The 18,532-nt window shown below is 40.4% G+C and overlaps 2 protein-coding genes and 1 long non-coding RNA gene across 8 annotated transcripts in view; 2 read left to right on the forward strand and 1 right to left on the reverse strand.

Moving 5' to 3' along the window:
* Positions 1–3,557: 3,557 nt before the first annotated feature.
* On the forward strand, positions 3,558–11,412 carry LOC111273619 (uncharacterized). 5 transcript variants are annotated; one of them, XM_086973544.1, is made up of 7 exons: positions 3,558–4,579; positions 4,879–5,417; positions 7,047–7,157; positions 7,628–7,746; positions 8,006–8,098; positions 8,323–8,600; positions 8,949–11,412. In XM_086973544.1, exons 2-7 carry the CDS (start codon positions 4,891–4,893, stop codon positions 9,138–9,140), a joined length of 1,320 nt encoding a protein of 439 aa, XP_086829670.1. In that variant the 5' UTR covers positions 3,558–4,579; positions 4,879–4,890; the 3' UTR covers positions 9,141–11,412. The 5 variants fall into 5 exon arrangements, with proteins under 5 accessions (XP_086829670.1, XP_086829671.1, XP_086829669.1 ...); XM_086973545.1 differs by having other exon boundaries at positions 3,558–4,404; XM_086973543.1 differs by having other exon boundaries at positions 3,558–4,186.
* LOC111273620 (cuticle protein 16.8) lies at positions 11,222–13,402 on the reverse strand. Of its 2 annotated transcripts, none has more exons than XM_022855371.2 (5): positions 13,292–13,402; positions 12,762–12,866; positions 12,313–12,384; positions 11,793–12,011; positions 11,222–11,581 (listed from the first exon to the last, which is right to left on the reverse strand). In XM_022855371.2, exons 1-5 carry the CDS (start codon positions 13,298–13,300, stop codon positions 11,417–11,419), a joined length of 570 nt encoding a protein of 189 aa, XP_022711106.1. In that variant the 5' UTR covers positions 13,301–13,402; the 3' UTR covers positions 11,222–11,416. The 2 variants fall into 2 exon arrangements, with proteins under 2 accessions (XP_022711106.1, XP_022711107.1); XM_022855372.1 differs by having other exon boundaries at positions 11,222–11,578; positions 13,292–13,384.
* Positions 13,403–17,965: 4,563 nt separating this feature from the next.
* Positions 17,966–18,532, forward strand: part of LOC147753823 (uncharacterized) — a 2,681-nt gene continuing 2,114 nt past the window's right edge. The window contains exon 1 of the long non-coding RNA XR_015316017.1: positions 17,966–18,009. This is a non-coding gene — a long non-coding RNA (uncharacterized LOC147753823). The remainder of the gene's footprint in view (positions 18,010–18,532) is intronic.

Raw genomic sequence — 18,532 nt, forward strand, 5'->3', positions numbered from 1 at the left:
AAGGTTTATATTACGGCTTCATTTTTACAAATAAATGGGCTTTGGTCCCATTTAACAGGCATAAAGACAAGGTAAAAACAATAGAAGCATCAATATGCGTTCGCTAAAACAGAGACCCACGCCATAGACTAGTGTGTTATCTAATGAAGAAGCACCTACTTAACACAAATATGTATGAAAGCCAGTGAACGTTTGCTGGTAAACATAAAATCGCTTATGGAATTAGATAATGGAATACATAATTATTAACGACTGCTATTCAACTTTTCATTTGTGCTACATGATGATTTAGGAAGTTTACGCTGCCATAGGCCGAAACGCTTTAAATGTTAAAGACGAAAAAACACAGATAAAAAAAAATTGAGCCATCGAGGAACGAAGAACAGCAGTGACATCACGTTCATCTAACGATGTGTGATAACACCTTCATCAGTATATCTGGCTATACACGATATAGCTAGAAGGCTACTTGTATATTTCTAAGAGCAATGCTGGCTGACATAGACAGGTCTAGAAGCAAGCTTTGGTTACGCTGGAAACGTACATACACACGCGTATGTAAGCTGCGTATAGGCAAAGGGCCTCTTCTCTTGTGTACCTCAGGCCACTGATCACAGTGAGTATAACGTAGTTCAAGCTTGTGCTAGATATTCAGCTTTAAAATTAGATTCGAAGTTCGAGGTGCAGATACTGTGAGTATGATCGAAAGCTGCTGTGGCCTTCGTGGCAGCAACTTCAATCTGGCTTCCGATCAATACTTTATGTTATCGTTTCTGAAGTCTTCTCGGAAAACATAATGTAATATTACGATAAAGAAGAATAAGGCACACATTAAAATCCACCATCTTCATATCGACATATCATATACTTTATAGTATACGATAGGCGAAGCTGCACATGAACGTAACCACAGATAACATTCGGTTCTAAGCAAGTTTGATACCATTTATTATATATTCGGTATATCCTATATATATATATATATATATATATATATATATATATATATACAAAATGTATTTCGAAGGCCCGTCCGACGAGTGTGAGCTTTGTGTGTCTACCGAGCTAGACACTGAAACTGCGAGCGTTATGATACTAAATTTTCGAAGGAAAAATCCTGTTTTTGAGATGTGTCTGTTGTATCACGTAGATGTTTACCGTAAACAAGCCAATTAACTAAAGCGCAAAACGTTTAGAACACGAAAGCGACATTATCATACAATAGGGTAGCGTAGAATGAATCTGCTGGTCGTTATTTCCTATCCAGCGTCGAAATCATTTCTAGATTAGAAATCTAGCAATTTATGTTTTGTTATCAGTTTATTAGGCAAAGATTCAGTAAAGCTACACTATTTGTACGACTTCGTTCTGTTATACTATATTCTGTGATACTTCCATTTAGAAAGGCAGACTTATTGCCATATGAAAATAACCCGACTAGTGATAACAATTATGGCTGATAAATTTTCAAATATTTGCCGCTTCTTTTACTCTAGTCAAATTGTCTCTATGAAGAGGTATTTAACCACGGCCGGCGGGGCCTTTCAACAACTATTCCTACATAATTCGTACTTAGCGTGGCATATTTAAAGTTAAGTGTTTACATCGCTAAGCAGTAACTAAAAATAAACTAATATCACATTGTGTTCTCTTTTTTTTTCCTTTTTTTTTCTAGGACAAATCAAATACGTTTTTTTTTCTTTTTGTAATCGCACCGACTCAAATAACCAGGTCAATCCGATGACGCATTCAGCATTGATATCGTAAAAAAAAATATTTAGATATTGTAACAGCACTTCAAGATCAAAGGTGGCAGTGTTGGCTGTGGTGAATTCCTGTGTGCTTTGTTCTTGGTGGCATGATCCCTTCTGAAGGTCTAGGCACCATCTTTAATTCCTGATACAGAAATTTGCGGAAGCTTAGACACGCACTGTCTACCTTTGGATTATAGATTTCATGCTGAATACTGGTTACGCCCTGATCCAGTTTACAAGGTGAATGAGTTGTATATTCGTGCCACTGCTTCAGAACTATAAATAAATTCACAAGCCACGGTTACGCTGAATTTGAGCCGATGGTATTTAGCCAGGTTCGATTATTTCTTGAAATTTACGAGGTGAAACAGGCTCATCTCAAGGTCTAAATGGCCAGAGGAACTCGAAAGCTAGTTTGTCAGTTATTGCAGTCCAGGGCCAAGGTCGGGGAGGGGACCAAAGGCATCTTTTGTTAGAGTACGTGAAGGGTGGGGATCAAGCCTCTTGAATACGCTTCCCGAAGCTCTGAAATTAACGGAATTTTCAACAGCAACGCCCTTTGAAACGTCTTACTAGGTGTAAATCTTGAATATATAATGTTGCGCAAATGCTTCTTTACGAAATATACCTCATGGAGCCGAGGTAGTCGAGGATACTAAGCAGCCGCACTATCGGCACGCCGTCCCCTAGGAAGAACGCGGACATCATGCGAATATTTGCAGGTTTTTTTTTTTAAAAGAATGGCCCAGTTTTTAGAGAGTTCGTTTTGAACGTACGTGGAAGCTTATGTGACATAAAACATATTATAACTACCTCAAAATGGCCAACTCGTTTATGTCACAGATTCCGGTTCTCTCATATAACGAAATGTAGGCACCTTATTAAACAAAATATTGCGCGTTATCTAGATAGAAAATATATGCAAAATGTCACCCTTATTGCACTTATTGCTATTATATAAAATAAATATTATTTACTTTTCATTTTACTCCTAACTTATGTAGCACCTTAAGAGGACCTTACTTTGAGCCAGTTATCAGACATATATAGTGATAAAATTCATTGTCTCAGTGGCGAAAGCTCGGTGTCTATGAGTGGCACAAGTTGGAGGCGCCGGCAACTCTGCATTCAAGCCGTTCAGGGGCGTAGAAACCGACTTCGAACGAAATAGCATGGAACAAATCGTACGCTTAATTTCCTTACCGTTCTTTTTTTTTGTTCCACAAATAAGCGTGCTTAGTACTCTGGCCGAAGGTCAAGTCGCAGCTCTCAATCTCGCCCATGCTATGGAAAACAATACAAGTGGTTAAAAAGCGTTCGAAGGGCTTGAAATTTTTCACAAACAACACATTCTAGCTTTTTTCCTTAACCTAGTACTAATTTAGTAAGATTGCCTGCTCTTTTTTCAAGTAGACCATTTTCGTCATCGAATCTGAACCCAGGTTCACTGTGTAACGCAAATTCTACATTCTACAAGCGCACATACTGATTGACCTAGTCTTACACCTAATTATTTTTCCCCACATATGATAAACGTATCGTAAGGGTCGCCGACGATCGGCTAGCTGCTTTTCGACTGGTGCTTAATAGACCTATTCATACATCCCGGAACTTAAGCTACTTTTTTCAATAGAGAGTGTCTGTTTTGTTTAGAAATTTGTGTGAAGGCGTAAATTATATTGCTCTGCAAAAGATCAGTCTGAACAAGCAACGTGTATTATAATGTCTGTGTTTCGAAATTTCAAGTTGAGATGATTAATATTTATTTGATAAACAATGTTTACCGCCATTAATTGGCCAATAGTGAGTCTAATCAATATACATAGAAAATCGAATGAGCCGTAACGTATCGTCCGAGTTTACTTAGCAAAAAGGAAATCGCACAAATACGAAATGGATTTTTCTCTTCTATTTAAGTAAAGAAAGGGATTAGTAAAGAAAAACATTCGCCAAGAGAAGACCGACGTCCTCTCAGACGCATAGAAACGTCCATTTTTAAAACGGCAGTTTCACAAAATGCGACTCATTTTAAGGTAATCGACGATGTGTTGCTAAGTGCCAATCTACTGAACTGTTAAGGGTGGACAGTTCCCTTCTCCATCATACAGCATTTTCGGAAAGAGGCATAGGAACTTCATTTTTATTCTAGCACAGAACCGATGTGACTCCAAAGCGATACATGAGTGCTTCAAGCGTATCCGAAACGATGATGCTACTCAGGGAAACTTCGTTGTTCTTTGTGCATCGCACAGCAGACTCCGTAACTCAGTACTCGCTAGTTACCATAACTGCTGTACTTGTCGGTCACAATGATTTGCAATCGATAATTAGCTGATCCGAATTTTCGTCTGCAGGCAAGCAAACTACGAGTACCAGTCCGCCTGAAAGTGGTTCACTTCAGATCTCTTCCGTTAGTTGGAACTGCAACGATGGTAAACCGAATAGCGGAGTAGTTTCGAATTCCGCCATTTTGCGGTCAAAGTTTCTTTATTCTAGCAGAATCATATAGTAGTTTAAAGCAGCACCGGATTTTCAAATGTGATAGCGCTTTTCGTTCTGTTGTTTTTTTTTTTATTTAATAGAGAAATCAAATAAGTCACGCGTGAGGTTATTACATGTGATTGAGAAAATTGCGTCTACTAGAATTAAGGTGAGCTCGCAGTGAATTCTATGCTTTCATCTGGATATCGAATCAACTTAGGTTGTACTTGTGCGAAAACTACACGATGGGCAATGCCCCAGCGAACAGAGTGCCAGTTATCAAAACGAACATTTTTGATCAAACACGTAGCGTTTATCGCGTACGTTATCGTTGAGGTGTCCAAGTAAGTAAGGCAGGCCTAGTATGAGTTTGTTAAATTACAGTATATTATGCCAATCGGAAACGAAGTTCCTATTGACAAGCGAAACTAACGCGAGCCATTTACAAGAGGGCCAAAGGCCAAATTGCAAGGTCGTAACATTTTATCTACAACACTAGTTTTCTCTAAGTGAATTATGAATGAAACGCAAAAATGTTTTTTCGAAAAGTTAGATTGTTTTCATTGTGATCGCTCTTGACACTATGTAGGCAAAAACTGCGGTTATTAAGTTTTGATTGTAGATTCTGAACCTTTTTGACCAGGCACCTTCTGATATGAGTTCATTGGACGCATTAATAGAGGTCCTCGAATCCCTAATGCCCGAGGAAGTAAAGAGGCAAATCAAACAGTCAGCCGAATCTGAGCCTGGCTACGGAGAGGTAGGTAGCCAAAAGTTCTCCGCCTTCACCGAAATGGACGAATGTTTTAAAGAATGTCGCGATCAACCTAGGGAGAACAGGTTAGATCTTCTTATCGACGCCCTTAAACAACAAATGCCACCCACTGTAAAGATGCTAATCCAACAAGAGCAAGATCGGCTGGACGAAGAATTGATGGAGTGTCATGAAGAATTGCCCGAATCTAGCGCCTCGAGCTCGTTAAGCTCGATTGATGATGAAGAGGTCGACTCTGAGCTAGGCTGGTCCCCACATGATGACGAAGATCCGATGCTCGACAATAGCAGTGATGTACAGGAAGCGTTAAATGAAGAACGATCTATTGAGGAAATCGATAGAGAAACTCCAGAACTCAACAATGATCTGGAGGAAGAGGCTGCCTATAGTTCCCGCGGGGACATCCCGTACGTACCACGACTAGGTATTGCTGGCTTGAACTTGGGTCAAAAATATATTTTGGATTCAGTTTTTAGGTTATTTGCTTTGGAATGGCAATTTTCTTTGTCAAGTAGTGTCGATCTACAGTTTTTTTTTTTTTTTTCGAAAGTATTTACCACTAGAAGTAAAATCAGCCTGTTTATTAAATCAAGTTTATTCTAGCCTAGGTATGCTGTTCAGTCAGTCATCGAGGGGTTGCTGGGCACAATGTTTATGACGTGCGAACTTTCTAGATATACACGCATCTCCTGAATACATTATCGTGCATCATGCACTAGCTGTTGACACGAATGGTGCACGAACTTTGCATTTCTTATTTCAAACTCATGACGCAATCCTCAACAGCTTATAAAGTGTGGGTAAATGGCACGAAAGGGGCAATAACTATAATTCATAATGAATAGTAATAATTCATTATGAATGTATGATCATTAGAAGAGTTGAGGTCTACAGATGGACGATGTATACACACGAAAAAAAAACTAGAAAGTATAATGTTAGCTCAGCTAGAAGCACAATGCAAATGACGATAACAATTTGCTCTAGCGGGACATTTGGATTTTGGGAAGAAAGAAAGTCAGCAGCGCCTGTAATTGATACGCTTGCATGCACCGATCAGGCCATGCTGGGATAATAGAACTATTCACATCAAACATTTTTCACCCTAGCTTTTAGCTTGATACAATAAAATGATTTGAGTCTGAACGATTTGCCGTTTCCGGAAATCTTTTTCTTCAAAATATATACGTTTTACCGGAGCTTTAGATGTTACTACAGACTGTTGTTCGAAAAACCGTGCGGGTTGCTCAGCGTATCAGGACACTGCGCGGTCGCAGTTCTCGCTTAGGTGGCGTGGGCTTCTTGCGGAAGTAGGCTCATCACTTACGACCTAAAAAATTCCGGGAACAGCTTAGATCCTCCGTATACTATTTACTAGTTTCTTCACAGTTTAATGGAAAGTGTATATAGCAACAGGCTGCGTTGATGTTTTTAGAACTTCATTATATATGCAGCGCTCCTTCACGCATGCAGAAACAGTAAAAGGAAATTGGTGCTGGCCAGCGGTTTCGTTTCGCGGTTTAAGGATCACAAAGCCTGCGTAGTCCTGTCAAAATACTTTTGTCTTATTAGTAGCTGAATCCAGCTGGATATTTTTCATCAGAAGATTCCTTTGTTAGCCAAATGGACAAACGCAGTAAGACCGTCGAGCATGGCCTACTTAATTGCTAGCCAGAAAATTATTCGAGTTCAAACGTGTAATTAAGGATTTTTACAGCAAGACGTTGTGTTTCCCGATTCTGTGGGACGGCCAGATCTCCTCCACGGAAGACACTCTTCTGAAGAATGGTGACAGAATTCACTGGATGTGTTTGTGCGTGCGACAAATTCGCGATATACCTCCCTTGTGCCTAATAAACGATGTAATGAAAATCTATGAACTCCTCTCTTGATTTCTTATTTGTTATATCATTGCGTATGCTAAAAATGGCAGATTTGTTGGTCTAAGCTACACTAGCTTGAGCTTACTCATACTGAGCTGACTTAGTAAGGCAGCATAAATGTAACGTGAAGCGATCTTACTGACCTGCTCTTAGGTGCGTGTTAGACCCTTCGCGTAGATGCTCGACGGCGTCAACTTCGTCTAGAGGAACGGATATTCTGGACGAATGCAAAAAGAGACGTGGATCTGGGGCCAGACCTTACAGGTTGCAGGCTTATCTTGTAAACACTATCATTACATTTGTAGCTTTTTGCCGGGATGAAACGGAAATTGACTTGTCAAGATGTCTAGGGTTCTTCAAGCTTGAACGTAGCTAACTTTTACTCGAGACAGCCACCAAACATTCCTACAATTAAATTTAAATATTGCCCTTGTTACTCTGTCATAGGCAAATATCTCACTCACGTCACGTTCCCCTAATTATCTTAAACAATTTGGAGACGCTCGTAAGGTAAAGCTCTGAGATGCCCCGACCTGTTAGTGGCTAGTTTTTGGCAAAATCAATTAGATTCCCGCTCAGTTTTCGCAGAAGGCAACTATTTATTTTCACGGACATTCAACTACTTCAACCTATCTTTATTTGAGCCCAGAAAACTTACTTGGCAGACGTCGGTAATTTATCATTGCCTGCATCGGCCGATAAACGTTCTATATTTTGCGGCTATGATTTTTCAGATGTAACGTGTGTAACTGCGGCTTCGGTCACAAGTCCACATTAAGAAATCACTATCGCATTCATACCGGTGAACGACCTCATCGATGCTGCGTTTGCCTAAAGAGTTTTTCGCAGATCGGTAGGTTAATTTGTTTAACTAACGTTTGTGATCCGAGTAGTTAGTTTAGCTAAAAATGACATACAGGCCCCAGCGTGTTTTGGGTTTATGGCCCTCATATAGTTAGATAATCTAGTGTTTTTTCTTACTTTCGACATTTGTTAAAAATGCTTCGGTTTTTTTAAGCTCTCGTATTTTACTAAAACCAGCCCCTGGCTACTGACTTTAATCGAGCACATAATAACACATTGGTGTAACGATACGCAAATTCGCGATTCAGGAAACCTGAAGAGACATCTTGCCCAGCACGCAAATTTGGCGCTTTCTTGCCCTCGGTGCGGTGTAATCTTCGCGTTTGGCCATCTGCTTCAAGGTACAGTTAGAAAATTTTGCGTTTACGTTTGTAAACAATTCAAATAGAAACTTATAAATGGGAACTGAGTTGCAAATATATAGCGCATTTATATATGCTATGGGTAGAAATCATGTTCAAGGATGAGTGGAACAACAAACCTTGTATACAGTAACGTACAGTGAGACCTATTCTTCTAATGGCTAATATACATATGTAAAAATTACAATTTGTTGCCCTGTTAGTACATCTTCGCTCGTGCCGAAAACAGGCGCAATCCCATGAACGACAATTGAATAGGTTGCCCAACTGCAAAAGTAATAGCAGCAGTGGTAAGGGAACTATGAGCGCCACAGTGAAAATGGCAGAAACACATGCGAAAGACACATTCTTGGTCGCCGCCCAGCTTTCGGCCGTAGACGAGGACAGCTCCGTTGCAGAGGTGACAACGGCATGGCCTTCCGAAAAACCCGGAAAACAAGTCAAACTGTGGACCATGTATCCTTGTCCACATTGTGACAAGGTATTAGGTTTGGCAGTGAATTTTCCTTTCAAAGGTACCAATCGCCTAGTCTCACAGGAGGATGGCAAATATACGAATGTAAACAAGCGTTGTGTTTGAAAGGATAATTACTGACTAACGTGAATGAACGTTGCCAATTGCAAATCTATGGTCTCACTAAGGTTCTTGTTTAAATACGAAAACTAGCAAACCAATAAATAGATGTATGTATCTATTTTCGTGGTATTAGACTAGGCGTGTAACACATTGTGTATTTGCCTTCTGCCCCGTTGTTCCTCCTACGTCCTCATGCCTCTATTTCCGAATCTCATTTTCTACTTACTACGGTCTTGTGGCTCTCTCCCCCAGGTGCTTACTTGGCAGTACGACTTGAGGCAGCACATGGAGTCACATCGTCGGCTGCGCTTCTTCAAAGGCGCAAAACGTAACGACGGCGGAACAACGCGTCCCGTGAGCGTTTGTACTACTGAGAAAGTTGTTAACCCAAGCACGGCATGCAGGACTGATACCCGCAGCCGAAGTCGTGCGGGTTCACTTTAGTTCAGCGTCATGGATATAACGGACAGTTAAGATGATTTCGACGAGCTAACGTATTATGTGATATAATGAGCTTTCGACTGGGTCCTCATCTTCCCATACACGAGCTCAGCTCTTACGACCTAAGTAGACTATTTTAATTTTTCGAAGAACAAGAAGCTTATCGCGTTCCATGACGTTGTCAACCTTCTACGTCGGTGCTGTGACGACTGTTATATATATATAGTGTATATCGCAAATGGAATAGGTAACATTCAGTACTATGTATAAAGAATCACATTCAAACAACAAACACTTACAGTTTATAATGCCCGCTCTCCTCCGGAGTACGAGTTGACAAAGTGATATGAAGTTAGTTATAAGATCTAGTCAGCTAGTTACCTTTTTTTTTTTTGAATTAATTACAAATAATAAAAACAGTTGAAAATATGAGTTACCAACAGTTAGATGCAGCTAAAATTATGCGAAAGACATAAGACAGCCGGCATAAAGCTTAACTCGCCTGTATTTTTTTTGGCTAGATTATTTATGGTGGTGTGTTTTTACAGAACGGTTTCACTGATATTTAAGATATCATCAATAAAAAACGAATTCTTAAATTTTTATCTATAATTTTTCAATACTATTTCATATGGAATTGCGGCTTGGGAAGAAAACGTGTTAATTGGGTGGTTAAGAATCGTGCAGAACGATGCTCTACGAACAATATCCGATAACCTTAGGTGGTACCATGTTAAACGTCAACGCAATACTTTTCGGATTCATGGACTAAACTTTGTCCTTTGACGTTCCAAGTAGTCTGTCAGTAAAAGAAGAACAACGGAGATTGCAGTAACGAAGCGCTTAGGGGATTTATACTGGCATATGGTACTAGCGTCAACCAGAAAATGAGCAGTGTTTGTATATAATAGTAATAATAACCCACCGGCATGGCATCAACTAATACACCTGTGACACAAATTTTAGTGAACCGCGTTCACAGTCAATTTCAAATGCTTCCGATTAATAATTAAAGCTATGCTTCAATGTAAATAATTTATTTTTAAAGTAGTATATTCTACTCGGGATAAAATGTACCGGATGATTTCTAACTATAAAATGCATATAGACATGTATGGCTTGTTTGAACAAACAGGCGGTCTGTTGTTCTGGCGCTCTGCAATTTACGACGACGACAACGACACGTTTTCTGGAAAATCCGTTCAAATCAATGATCCCTTTTAAAACTGCAAGATCAAGCCACTGCCGTAAGAAGCGTCGCCAGTCAACCAGATCCAGCTGTTAGTGAACACACGTTAGTCCTCATCCAACCCTTCTATATCAGATACAATTCAGTCATAAGCACAGGGATCCCTTCCGTAGCGTTCCTGATCGACTCTCTACTTACTTTGAGCAATTCCGTATTTTCATTTTTTTTTTTTTAATCGCATCTTTAACATTTGCATACATTTCATACAACAGTACATTTTCACGCGGTCAATCAAAGGCCGTTCATGTACCATGTAAAATCATGTGCGAAGATGCGTTATTATCACAGACCGCCCCTCATCATTTGCGAGGTTATTTGGTAACAAATATTTCTAGTCGCAGCCATGAGCTTTCGAATGTGTGCAACAGGTCCATCGTTAACAAATGACGTTTTTCCTTCAAAAATAAAATGGCGCAAGATGCTCAACCCAGCATCTTATTACTTCGCGAAAGTGTTGTATGATGGCCTTCCACGCAGAGCTGAAATTATAAAAGGCCACGGCCATGATATGTACCGCTACTATATGTGAGATATTGGCTTCGTGAAGGCTAAAACTTTGTCATTATTGACGAAATACGTATACATAGTGGGCTTCGCGGTCAACAAGGCCTCGTGAGGCCTACTAGCTCACATTCGCATTTTGTTTTTGATTGGGTACATTGAATTGTCATCGGTACGTCTAACGTTTTTGCGATCCACTTTTAACTCGTGTCAGCCTCTATTCTTTAGCAGTAACAGGAAGTAATAATAGAATTAATCGAGCGTATTCCTTTAAAAGAGGCGAACAGGTAAAAGACACTGACGTTTCTTTATCTACAAATACATGATACCAGAATAGGAGAAATGTTGTAATTTATTTATTAATTTCATTTAGTTATTAATTTCACTTGGTTTAGAGGTAAGTATTTAATTTCCGCCAAATAGCAAGCTTTTTTGTCGTGCAGATTGCATTAATCAGTAGCAGTTAGACAGACGAATTGGTGTGACCGGACCCGAGAAAGCCTAATCACTCGAGATAACGGGAGGCCACCTATTGGGGCACACCCGCAAATGTGCCGTAGGTTGGAACATTCACCCCACCCTGGAACGACAGACCCCCCTGCTGTAGAGGTCGAGAAACGGCTGGTCGTGACAATGTACCAGTAATGGGAGCTGTGGCTATGGTGGAAATACGTTGTTGGGTATCGAGCTCCTGCTAAGACAGACGATAAAAAGTGTTAAGGACAACAGCATACGAACGAAATCGACAAAAATAAAGGAGTACTCGTATCAGAGAAGAAATCATATTGGTCAATGGACTTCGTTGACATTGCTTATTTTGCCGTGTTGTAACGCGTAGCAAAAGGAAGTTTTTTTTTTCCAGTTTCTCCCTAAGTTTGCATTGCCGTAACTGAACTCATGCTTACTCTTTTTGGCCCATATAAAATGGCAGCTTCGTGACCCGTAATAGCGGACGAGGTGAACACGACGTCTGCGGGATTTTTCGATTCAGTACCGAGTTCGTTTGTGGTCACCTCGGCGCGATAGCCATTTTCGTCGGCTACGTAGTTAACGGTACGTGTCCGACCATCCGCCAACGAGATGCTATACGAGCCGGTCATCCGTCCGTTTCCGTCGCCGCTGGACTACGTAAATTAGTGCGACAAACCAGCGTTCGTTCGAATTAGAAGAATCAAGCAGATACATAATTAAGAATAGGGTTTACTAATGTACACGACTTGGGCGTTTCAATAAAATGGAATTGTCCAAATATTGAAACACGCGTAAATTTTGGGTGCTTTTGGTTATATAGCGATCGGCAGCCCTGATGTCCATTGCCCATAGACAGAAAAAAATTAACCAGTAGGATAAGGAATCAAGCACGTGTTGAAGAGCGAAATGTATTTTTCAGCTTCCTGATAGTGTGTCATGCACCGATTTCTTTACCTGAGCACTGTGTGATCCTTCGGGGTCATCTGAAGTGTAAGCGTATTCAAACGGTATAGGTGGGTATTGAATCTGTCGATCCAAAGAAAAAAAATACATTCATCTTTTTGTTTTTTCTCATAGAAAGTTAAATTTAAAGCCTAATCGAGACATTTCCTCCGATTTAGATAAAACAAATTAACGTTCGGTTCGACGGCACATTGCTTCTTCATTGGCTCAGCCACAAGGTCCACATAAACCTCTAATTTAAAAAAAAAAAACTCAGAATACAATTTTTGCGTTCCTGCTTGCCATCACCCTGTATATACGGACTCCGTTTGACTTAGCTCTGCTCTGTGAATATTGTACTGTGGTCTTGACGTGCACTTTACCAAAATACCAGACAAATCATGAAAGTCTGTCGTTTATAATAAGGGTAAAAGACACGCCTGCACGTTTAAGTTACTTACCTGCTGCAGCTGAACATTACTAGGCCGAACGGAAATTTGTTGAGCTTTGACAGCGTTAAACAGAAGGAGAACGCCACCGCTAACTATCACCGGTAAATAGATCGACTGAAAGTATTCCAAAACAATTGGGATTTGCTTAATTATGAACCGTTACTAGGTTATGTCTTCATCAACGTATGCCTATACACGCGTGCATACGTAGCTGCACATAAGACAAAGAGTGACATTCGGTTCTAATCATAATTTTTTATTGACTAAATGAATTTCTGTCTATCAACGGAACCCATTGCCAGGCTCTTGACGATAAAAAAAAACTTCACATTTTCTGTTGCATAAGTTAAATATTCACTCAAGATGGCGTAGCACATGTTCCGTTCGTGTAGCGCCATTGTTTCGCATAACAACTTAGAAACATGGTAAGTAAAATTAAGCTGTCGAAAATACTTCGATTGTTAGCCTTGGAAAAGCATCTATTAAAATTTAGAACTCAAAAAAAAGGTGTTTGTATCTTAAAAAATAGAGTAACGAACCTTGAACATAATTCTGCCGGCGGAAATGTAATCTGTCAATGATGTTTCAATGCGTCCGGTGGGCGCTTTTTATCGCTCTCGACTCCGCCAGAGCTGCCGATAATGATGAGATAAAGCCTATGTTAAAGCCAGCCCCCTTACTCATCTTAGTATCCGTCCTCCTCGACCCGAAAGCCTGCGTGCTTCTTCTATTTTCGTTGGCAAACCTTTTCGTCCCTATTAACAAACTCATCGGTCGACAACTACGTAATACGAATCGACTTCGTAGCACCGACAGTCTTAATTCTTTCAGAAAGGAAACAATCGTATTTGATAATATAGCAGAAATAGAAAATAGATAATGCCCGCATCTTGTTACTATCATCACGATACAACTACCACTTTAACTACTGGTAACGATTTGTTTTGCTTCGTTGACGTTCTGCTCGACGGTTTCAATGTTAAGGGACGACAATATTGCGAAATCCAACGAACTATTCGTACTGCCTAAAGCATATAACTCGCTCGCTCGTGCACCCGTAAACGGGGTGCTCGATCGTGTCAAATTCTGTGCTGTAGAAAAACAACAACAACTTGTAACAATTACGCCACACAGTTTAGAGGATTACAAAATATGGCGGTAAGCATCTGCTCAACTTATCGTATGTCCAATAAAATGTGGAGAACTATCCGTCGTGAAAAAAAGGTTGGCTTGAACTTGTTGCATGCGTCAAGCTCGAACCAACTGGATTAACTATCTCATTCGTTATGTCCACGACCAGCCGAATATATACAGGCTCAGTGTATAAGTTACAACGTTTGTCAAGGCAAGGGAGAACCATGTGTTTCTGGTAAATAGGTCGCTTTAGACATTTTCTTGCTCTGTGCTTCAAATTTGTTCGAGCGATCAATAGACGCTCACTCGCGCAGCTGGTCCTCAGAGATGGGTTCGTTTCCTTGGCCTTATCAACAGACAGAAGATCAAAATTATACCCTAATGTACATAATCGTTTTTACGAGAGCTTCCACAAGGGTAACGTGGATCAGCTTTACCTTGAGCAGTCTAACCTAGATATTTGCACCCCTTCACTTGTCGGCTTGATACAGTGGCTTGAACTCCCATTAAAGGCCTGCTTCCGTGGATGTGCTAATAGGATTTTCCTCAACCCGCCAAGTGCTAATGATTTTACTGCTGTGAATATCAGTATTAGAAATTATAGCAAAATCCTTATATGTGAAAGGAACATGAAAGGCGTTCCTGAGTAAAGGCTTTATCCAGACGCTTTCGAACGGTTGCTTTTAAATCACTATGGAAACAATGACTAAGCAAAGGAAGCACTAGATTTTGTTTTTAACAAACATCTTCATTCAGAAATGAATAAAAGCAAAATCGTCGAGGGCGTCGGCCGGTTAGTAAATTAGCAATACATTAATTAAATACCATTAATGAAATAATATTGGAATATATTTGTCGTACAAAATATGTTGCGTGTGCCGCCGCGCGACTAGCCAGCATCTCGCGTTGTTAACAGGTGCTGTAAGACCATGTCGCTAGCGATCCCATCAACCCATCTGTGTTTTGTCCTAAGGTACGCACGTACCAAACACTCCTGGAGTTTATCTGAGAAGTACTCGCTATATTTGGCAAGATGAAGTTTTCAAGGCACTACCATATTGTATTATGTTAGCGTAAGGTACAAACAGCTGGGAGGTGCAACAAAGATTTCTTTGGATGGCGGATCGTCGATAACTAGAGTAGGGGTAATAAATCAAAGCGAATTTACGAAACCAACTCGATAAAGTCACCCTGTTGTTGACCCTCATTTTGCGTAAGACGCCAGCTGTAGACGTTAAATTCGAAATAATCGCGGAGCACTGAACACAGCTTCAGCTAACGCTGCCATTGTACAGACCTGCTGGATGCCTCGTAGTAGGGGCAAATCGGCATGTACAAGCCAGCGCCGCCATCGCCGTTAAACATCGAATATATTTTCAGACCAAAAGATGTCTTTCTCATAAAATTAGCGAAGATGCAGATTAATTGGGAAACTTGATGCACAAACTTCTGCGTATTCTATCATCCGACTTGTCGTCACCTGTAGAGACGTCACACGTATGTACCTATTTGTTAACTTGGTGTCGAGAATACAAACAAGGAATCTATCATTTGGCAAGGGCTTCAAAATCGTCACGTGCCGTTGTAATACGGAACAGATAAGTGCGCGGTGAAGTCTAGTCAGTAATATATTAAACTAGTTTACTAAAACCTCGCTTACGTATGGGCATTATTAAGTAATACGGCCTCCATTTTCTTCTGGACAAATATTGGAAATCCGGTAGAAGAAAACAACTGGTAAAAGAATGAAGAGAAAACTATTACTCCTTGTTTTTGCTGAGAGGGACGAAACCCTTCGATCAAACCAGTATTTATCCGACATTGACCGTAGAATGGAGTCGCAACATATATGCGATATAACGTTAGAAAAATATTCATGCCTGCTGAATGCAGCAGAGCTACGATCCAGTGCTAAGGTTCCGAGCAATGCTTGGTCCACAACTGACCGAACAAGGTACCACGTAGCCACAAGTTCATTACTATACCTACTTTGCAGCCGGGCCTATTTAAACACGATACTGATATATTTCTAATTTTTATTGAGCCCTATAAGAGTGGAACCATCTGCGCGGTCTGGTTAGCTACTCTTACTTCTTTTTTGACAAAATGCTGAATCCGCACCTTTGTCTCTTCTGACATGTTGATTTCGACATTTAATTCGTGTCATATTCTGGCAGGATGCTGTCGCATTTAGCCGTGAAGTCAGACCGCTAAAAAAAAGTAGGGTGGGGTTATTTGAACAGTAGCTGTTTATCGTGTCACAAAAATAACACTGGTTCATTGATAGGAACACCTTTAGCCCAGGTTGTGGCGTAATAACTATAGTTACCTTCCCGTATAACAGCTCCCATAATGATCTGCAGGTCGTTTCGCACGTCTATCAGACCTGCTATGCTAAGCTTAGGTCGATCGAATTTAGCCGTGTGTACCCAAACTAACGAGTTATTTTAGACCTGAGAAACTTGCCAAGAGCCTACATGACACTTCAAAGTCCTATACTGTTATCAAAACGCATAGAAAATCTGTGCAGCACGACCTAGGATATCTCTCCATGAAGCAAGCGATGCGTATCAGCTTTAGATTGAACATGAAATATGTAATATTTGCTATATTTACCGAATACAAATGAAGTTCCGACATTGCGCATGGCACATATGGGTTCACGCCAAAGTATGTCCAATAAAATATTAGGACATAACATGCGTCTAGCTGTACTATATATCCCTGCTTTATATGACGTGAGAAAGGGCCATCAAAGTGAATCGCAGGACAATGAAGATGATAACAATAGGATAGGAGAAATTGAAAACACTGCTAGGCTGAAAATTTATAGACAATGAACGGATTGCCATAATAATGGCGGCAAGATAATAGGCATCAATTTGTACCAATAGGTGACATCGTACCGGCCTTCTGTATCAAACGAGAACTGGAAGATCGTCGGAAGGCCGACACGCTACACACGTAAGCATTGGCGATGGATGCTATGAAGAACATGTAACAAAAATAGATCGTTAAAGCCGAATGATTTTTTTTGTTCAAGCTGTTTTTTTAAAAACATGTTGGTACCGGGTTCTCATCAAGTAAGATGGAATAATATATAGTAATACTGTAATGTACTGTTCACGTAATATAACAATATATTTACGCCATGTCTCAGGTTGATTTGTCCAATGTTCAGGGTGTGTAACCTGGTTGCCAAGCGACGATGTCGCTTCTGTGGGAACTTTGCCTACTCTGTGATTTAGGCATGAATGGATACACTGCGTATTGCCAGCCGTGCCAAGGGGTGCATAATGACAGAACCGGTCGTGAAATTCGAAAAGATGTATGTTGAAACCGCAAAAGGGGAGAAAACGTTTTGCGAAGTATTCTTTCCTACTGAACGCCTAACGCCCCTAATTATAATAATAATAAATAAATAAATGAAGCGATAGTCGTAATCCGGTTTGGGCGATTTAAATTATTAGAGTCTTTCAAAAAGCAGCTTTAAAAATCACAATGTGTAACACTAACATGATCACTTAATGCTTTTGCTCCATAACGAACAGATGCGTCCAACCTTTATTTGTTGGATAACCACTGCTTCAATACCTACCACAGTATGGATATTATTAGTCTTCAATCTACCATGCTAAATTAAAAATGTGACGAAGACCTCTTGCAAAGACGAGAAGTACTTGAAGAAGGTATTATGTTAGCCGTTCTCTGAGTTCCTCTGTCGTAGAAGGCCCCTTCATCCATGACTGCGACATTGGCTAATACCACTAACTAAGTTTTTCCGAATCAGCAGCTATTCCGTTGAGGGATAAAATAGACGTACCACTCGAATAGAACTCCGAACACCTACATTTGAATTGTGCATTGTACAGCCTCTCGTTTCTTCATCCGGCCGCCAATTCCGAGAAAAATAGATGGTGAGCCCGTCCTTGTTTTGTTTCAGGACGCGCCGCATTAGAAAACAAGGACCCACACACAGAAGGAAGATTCTTTTCGTTGATAAGAGACGCGATCGTTTGTCGGAGCTGCCTATATATAAGCGTCGAAGGAAATGGTTGACTCAATGAAATCCTGAAGTGATAGGATTTTCTGTTGCTTTCAGCAATCTTCAGCCATGACGAAAGTAAGTCCATTTGTGTCACCCACCCTATCTGTACTCTCAGATTTGCTCGTCTAAATTCGTATCTGTCGACGGGATGATTAGAAAATCCGTATGGTATTTAACTGTTTCCTATATGGTGTTCAATTAGGAAAACAGGTAACACAGAGCGCCTTTACTTATCAGGATAATCGCGCAATAGGTAGCGTTGAAAATTTAACCTTACGCGATCGTACAACATGACGTAACAGCAAGGCCGATGGTTGGCTAACCAGACTCTTGAGTGCTGTCGTAAGCTGCTGAGCTCGTGATGCTTTTATATGTAAAGGCCATCCACTAAATCGGCCTGGACGCTTATTAACAGAACTTACTTTTCATAGTAGAAAACTGTAATTGAAGAACAATCATCACAAGTGCTTCGTTGCTATTATGGCGGAAACTAAGTGGCCATAATTGTCAATATGTTAGAGATTTCTTGCCAGTGGAAAGCTGTCGTCGCTAACGGGATTTCGGTAGTACGTCGTCCGTCCGTCCGTCCGTCCGTCCG

The sequence above is a fragment of the Varroa jacobsoni genome, unplaced genomic scaffold, assembly GCF_002532875.2.
Source record: "Varroa jacobsoni isolate VJ856 unplaced genomic scaffold, vjacob_1.0 scaffold_203, whole genome shotgun sequence".
In the NCBI taxonomy this organism is placed as follows: Eukaryota; Metazoa; Arthropoda; class Arachnida; order Mesostigmata; family Varroidae; genus Varroa; species Varroa jacobsoni.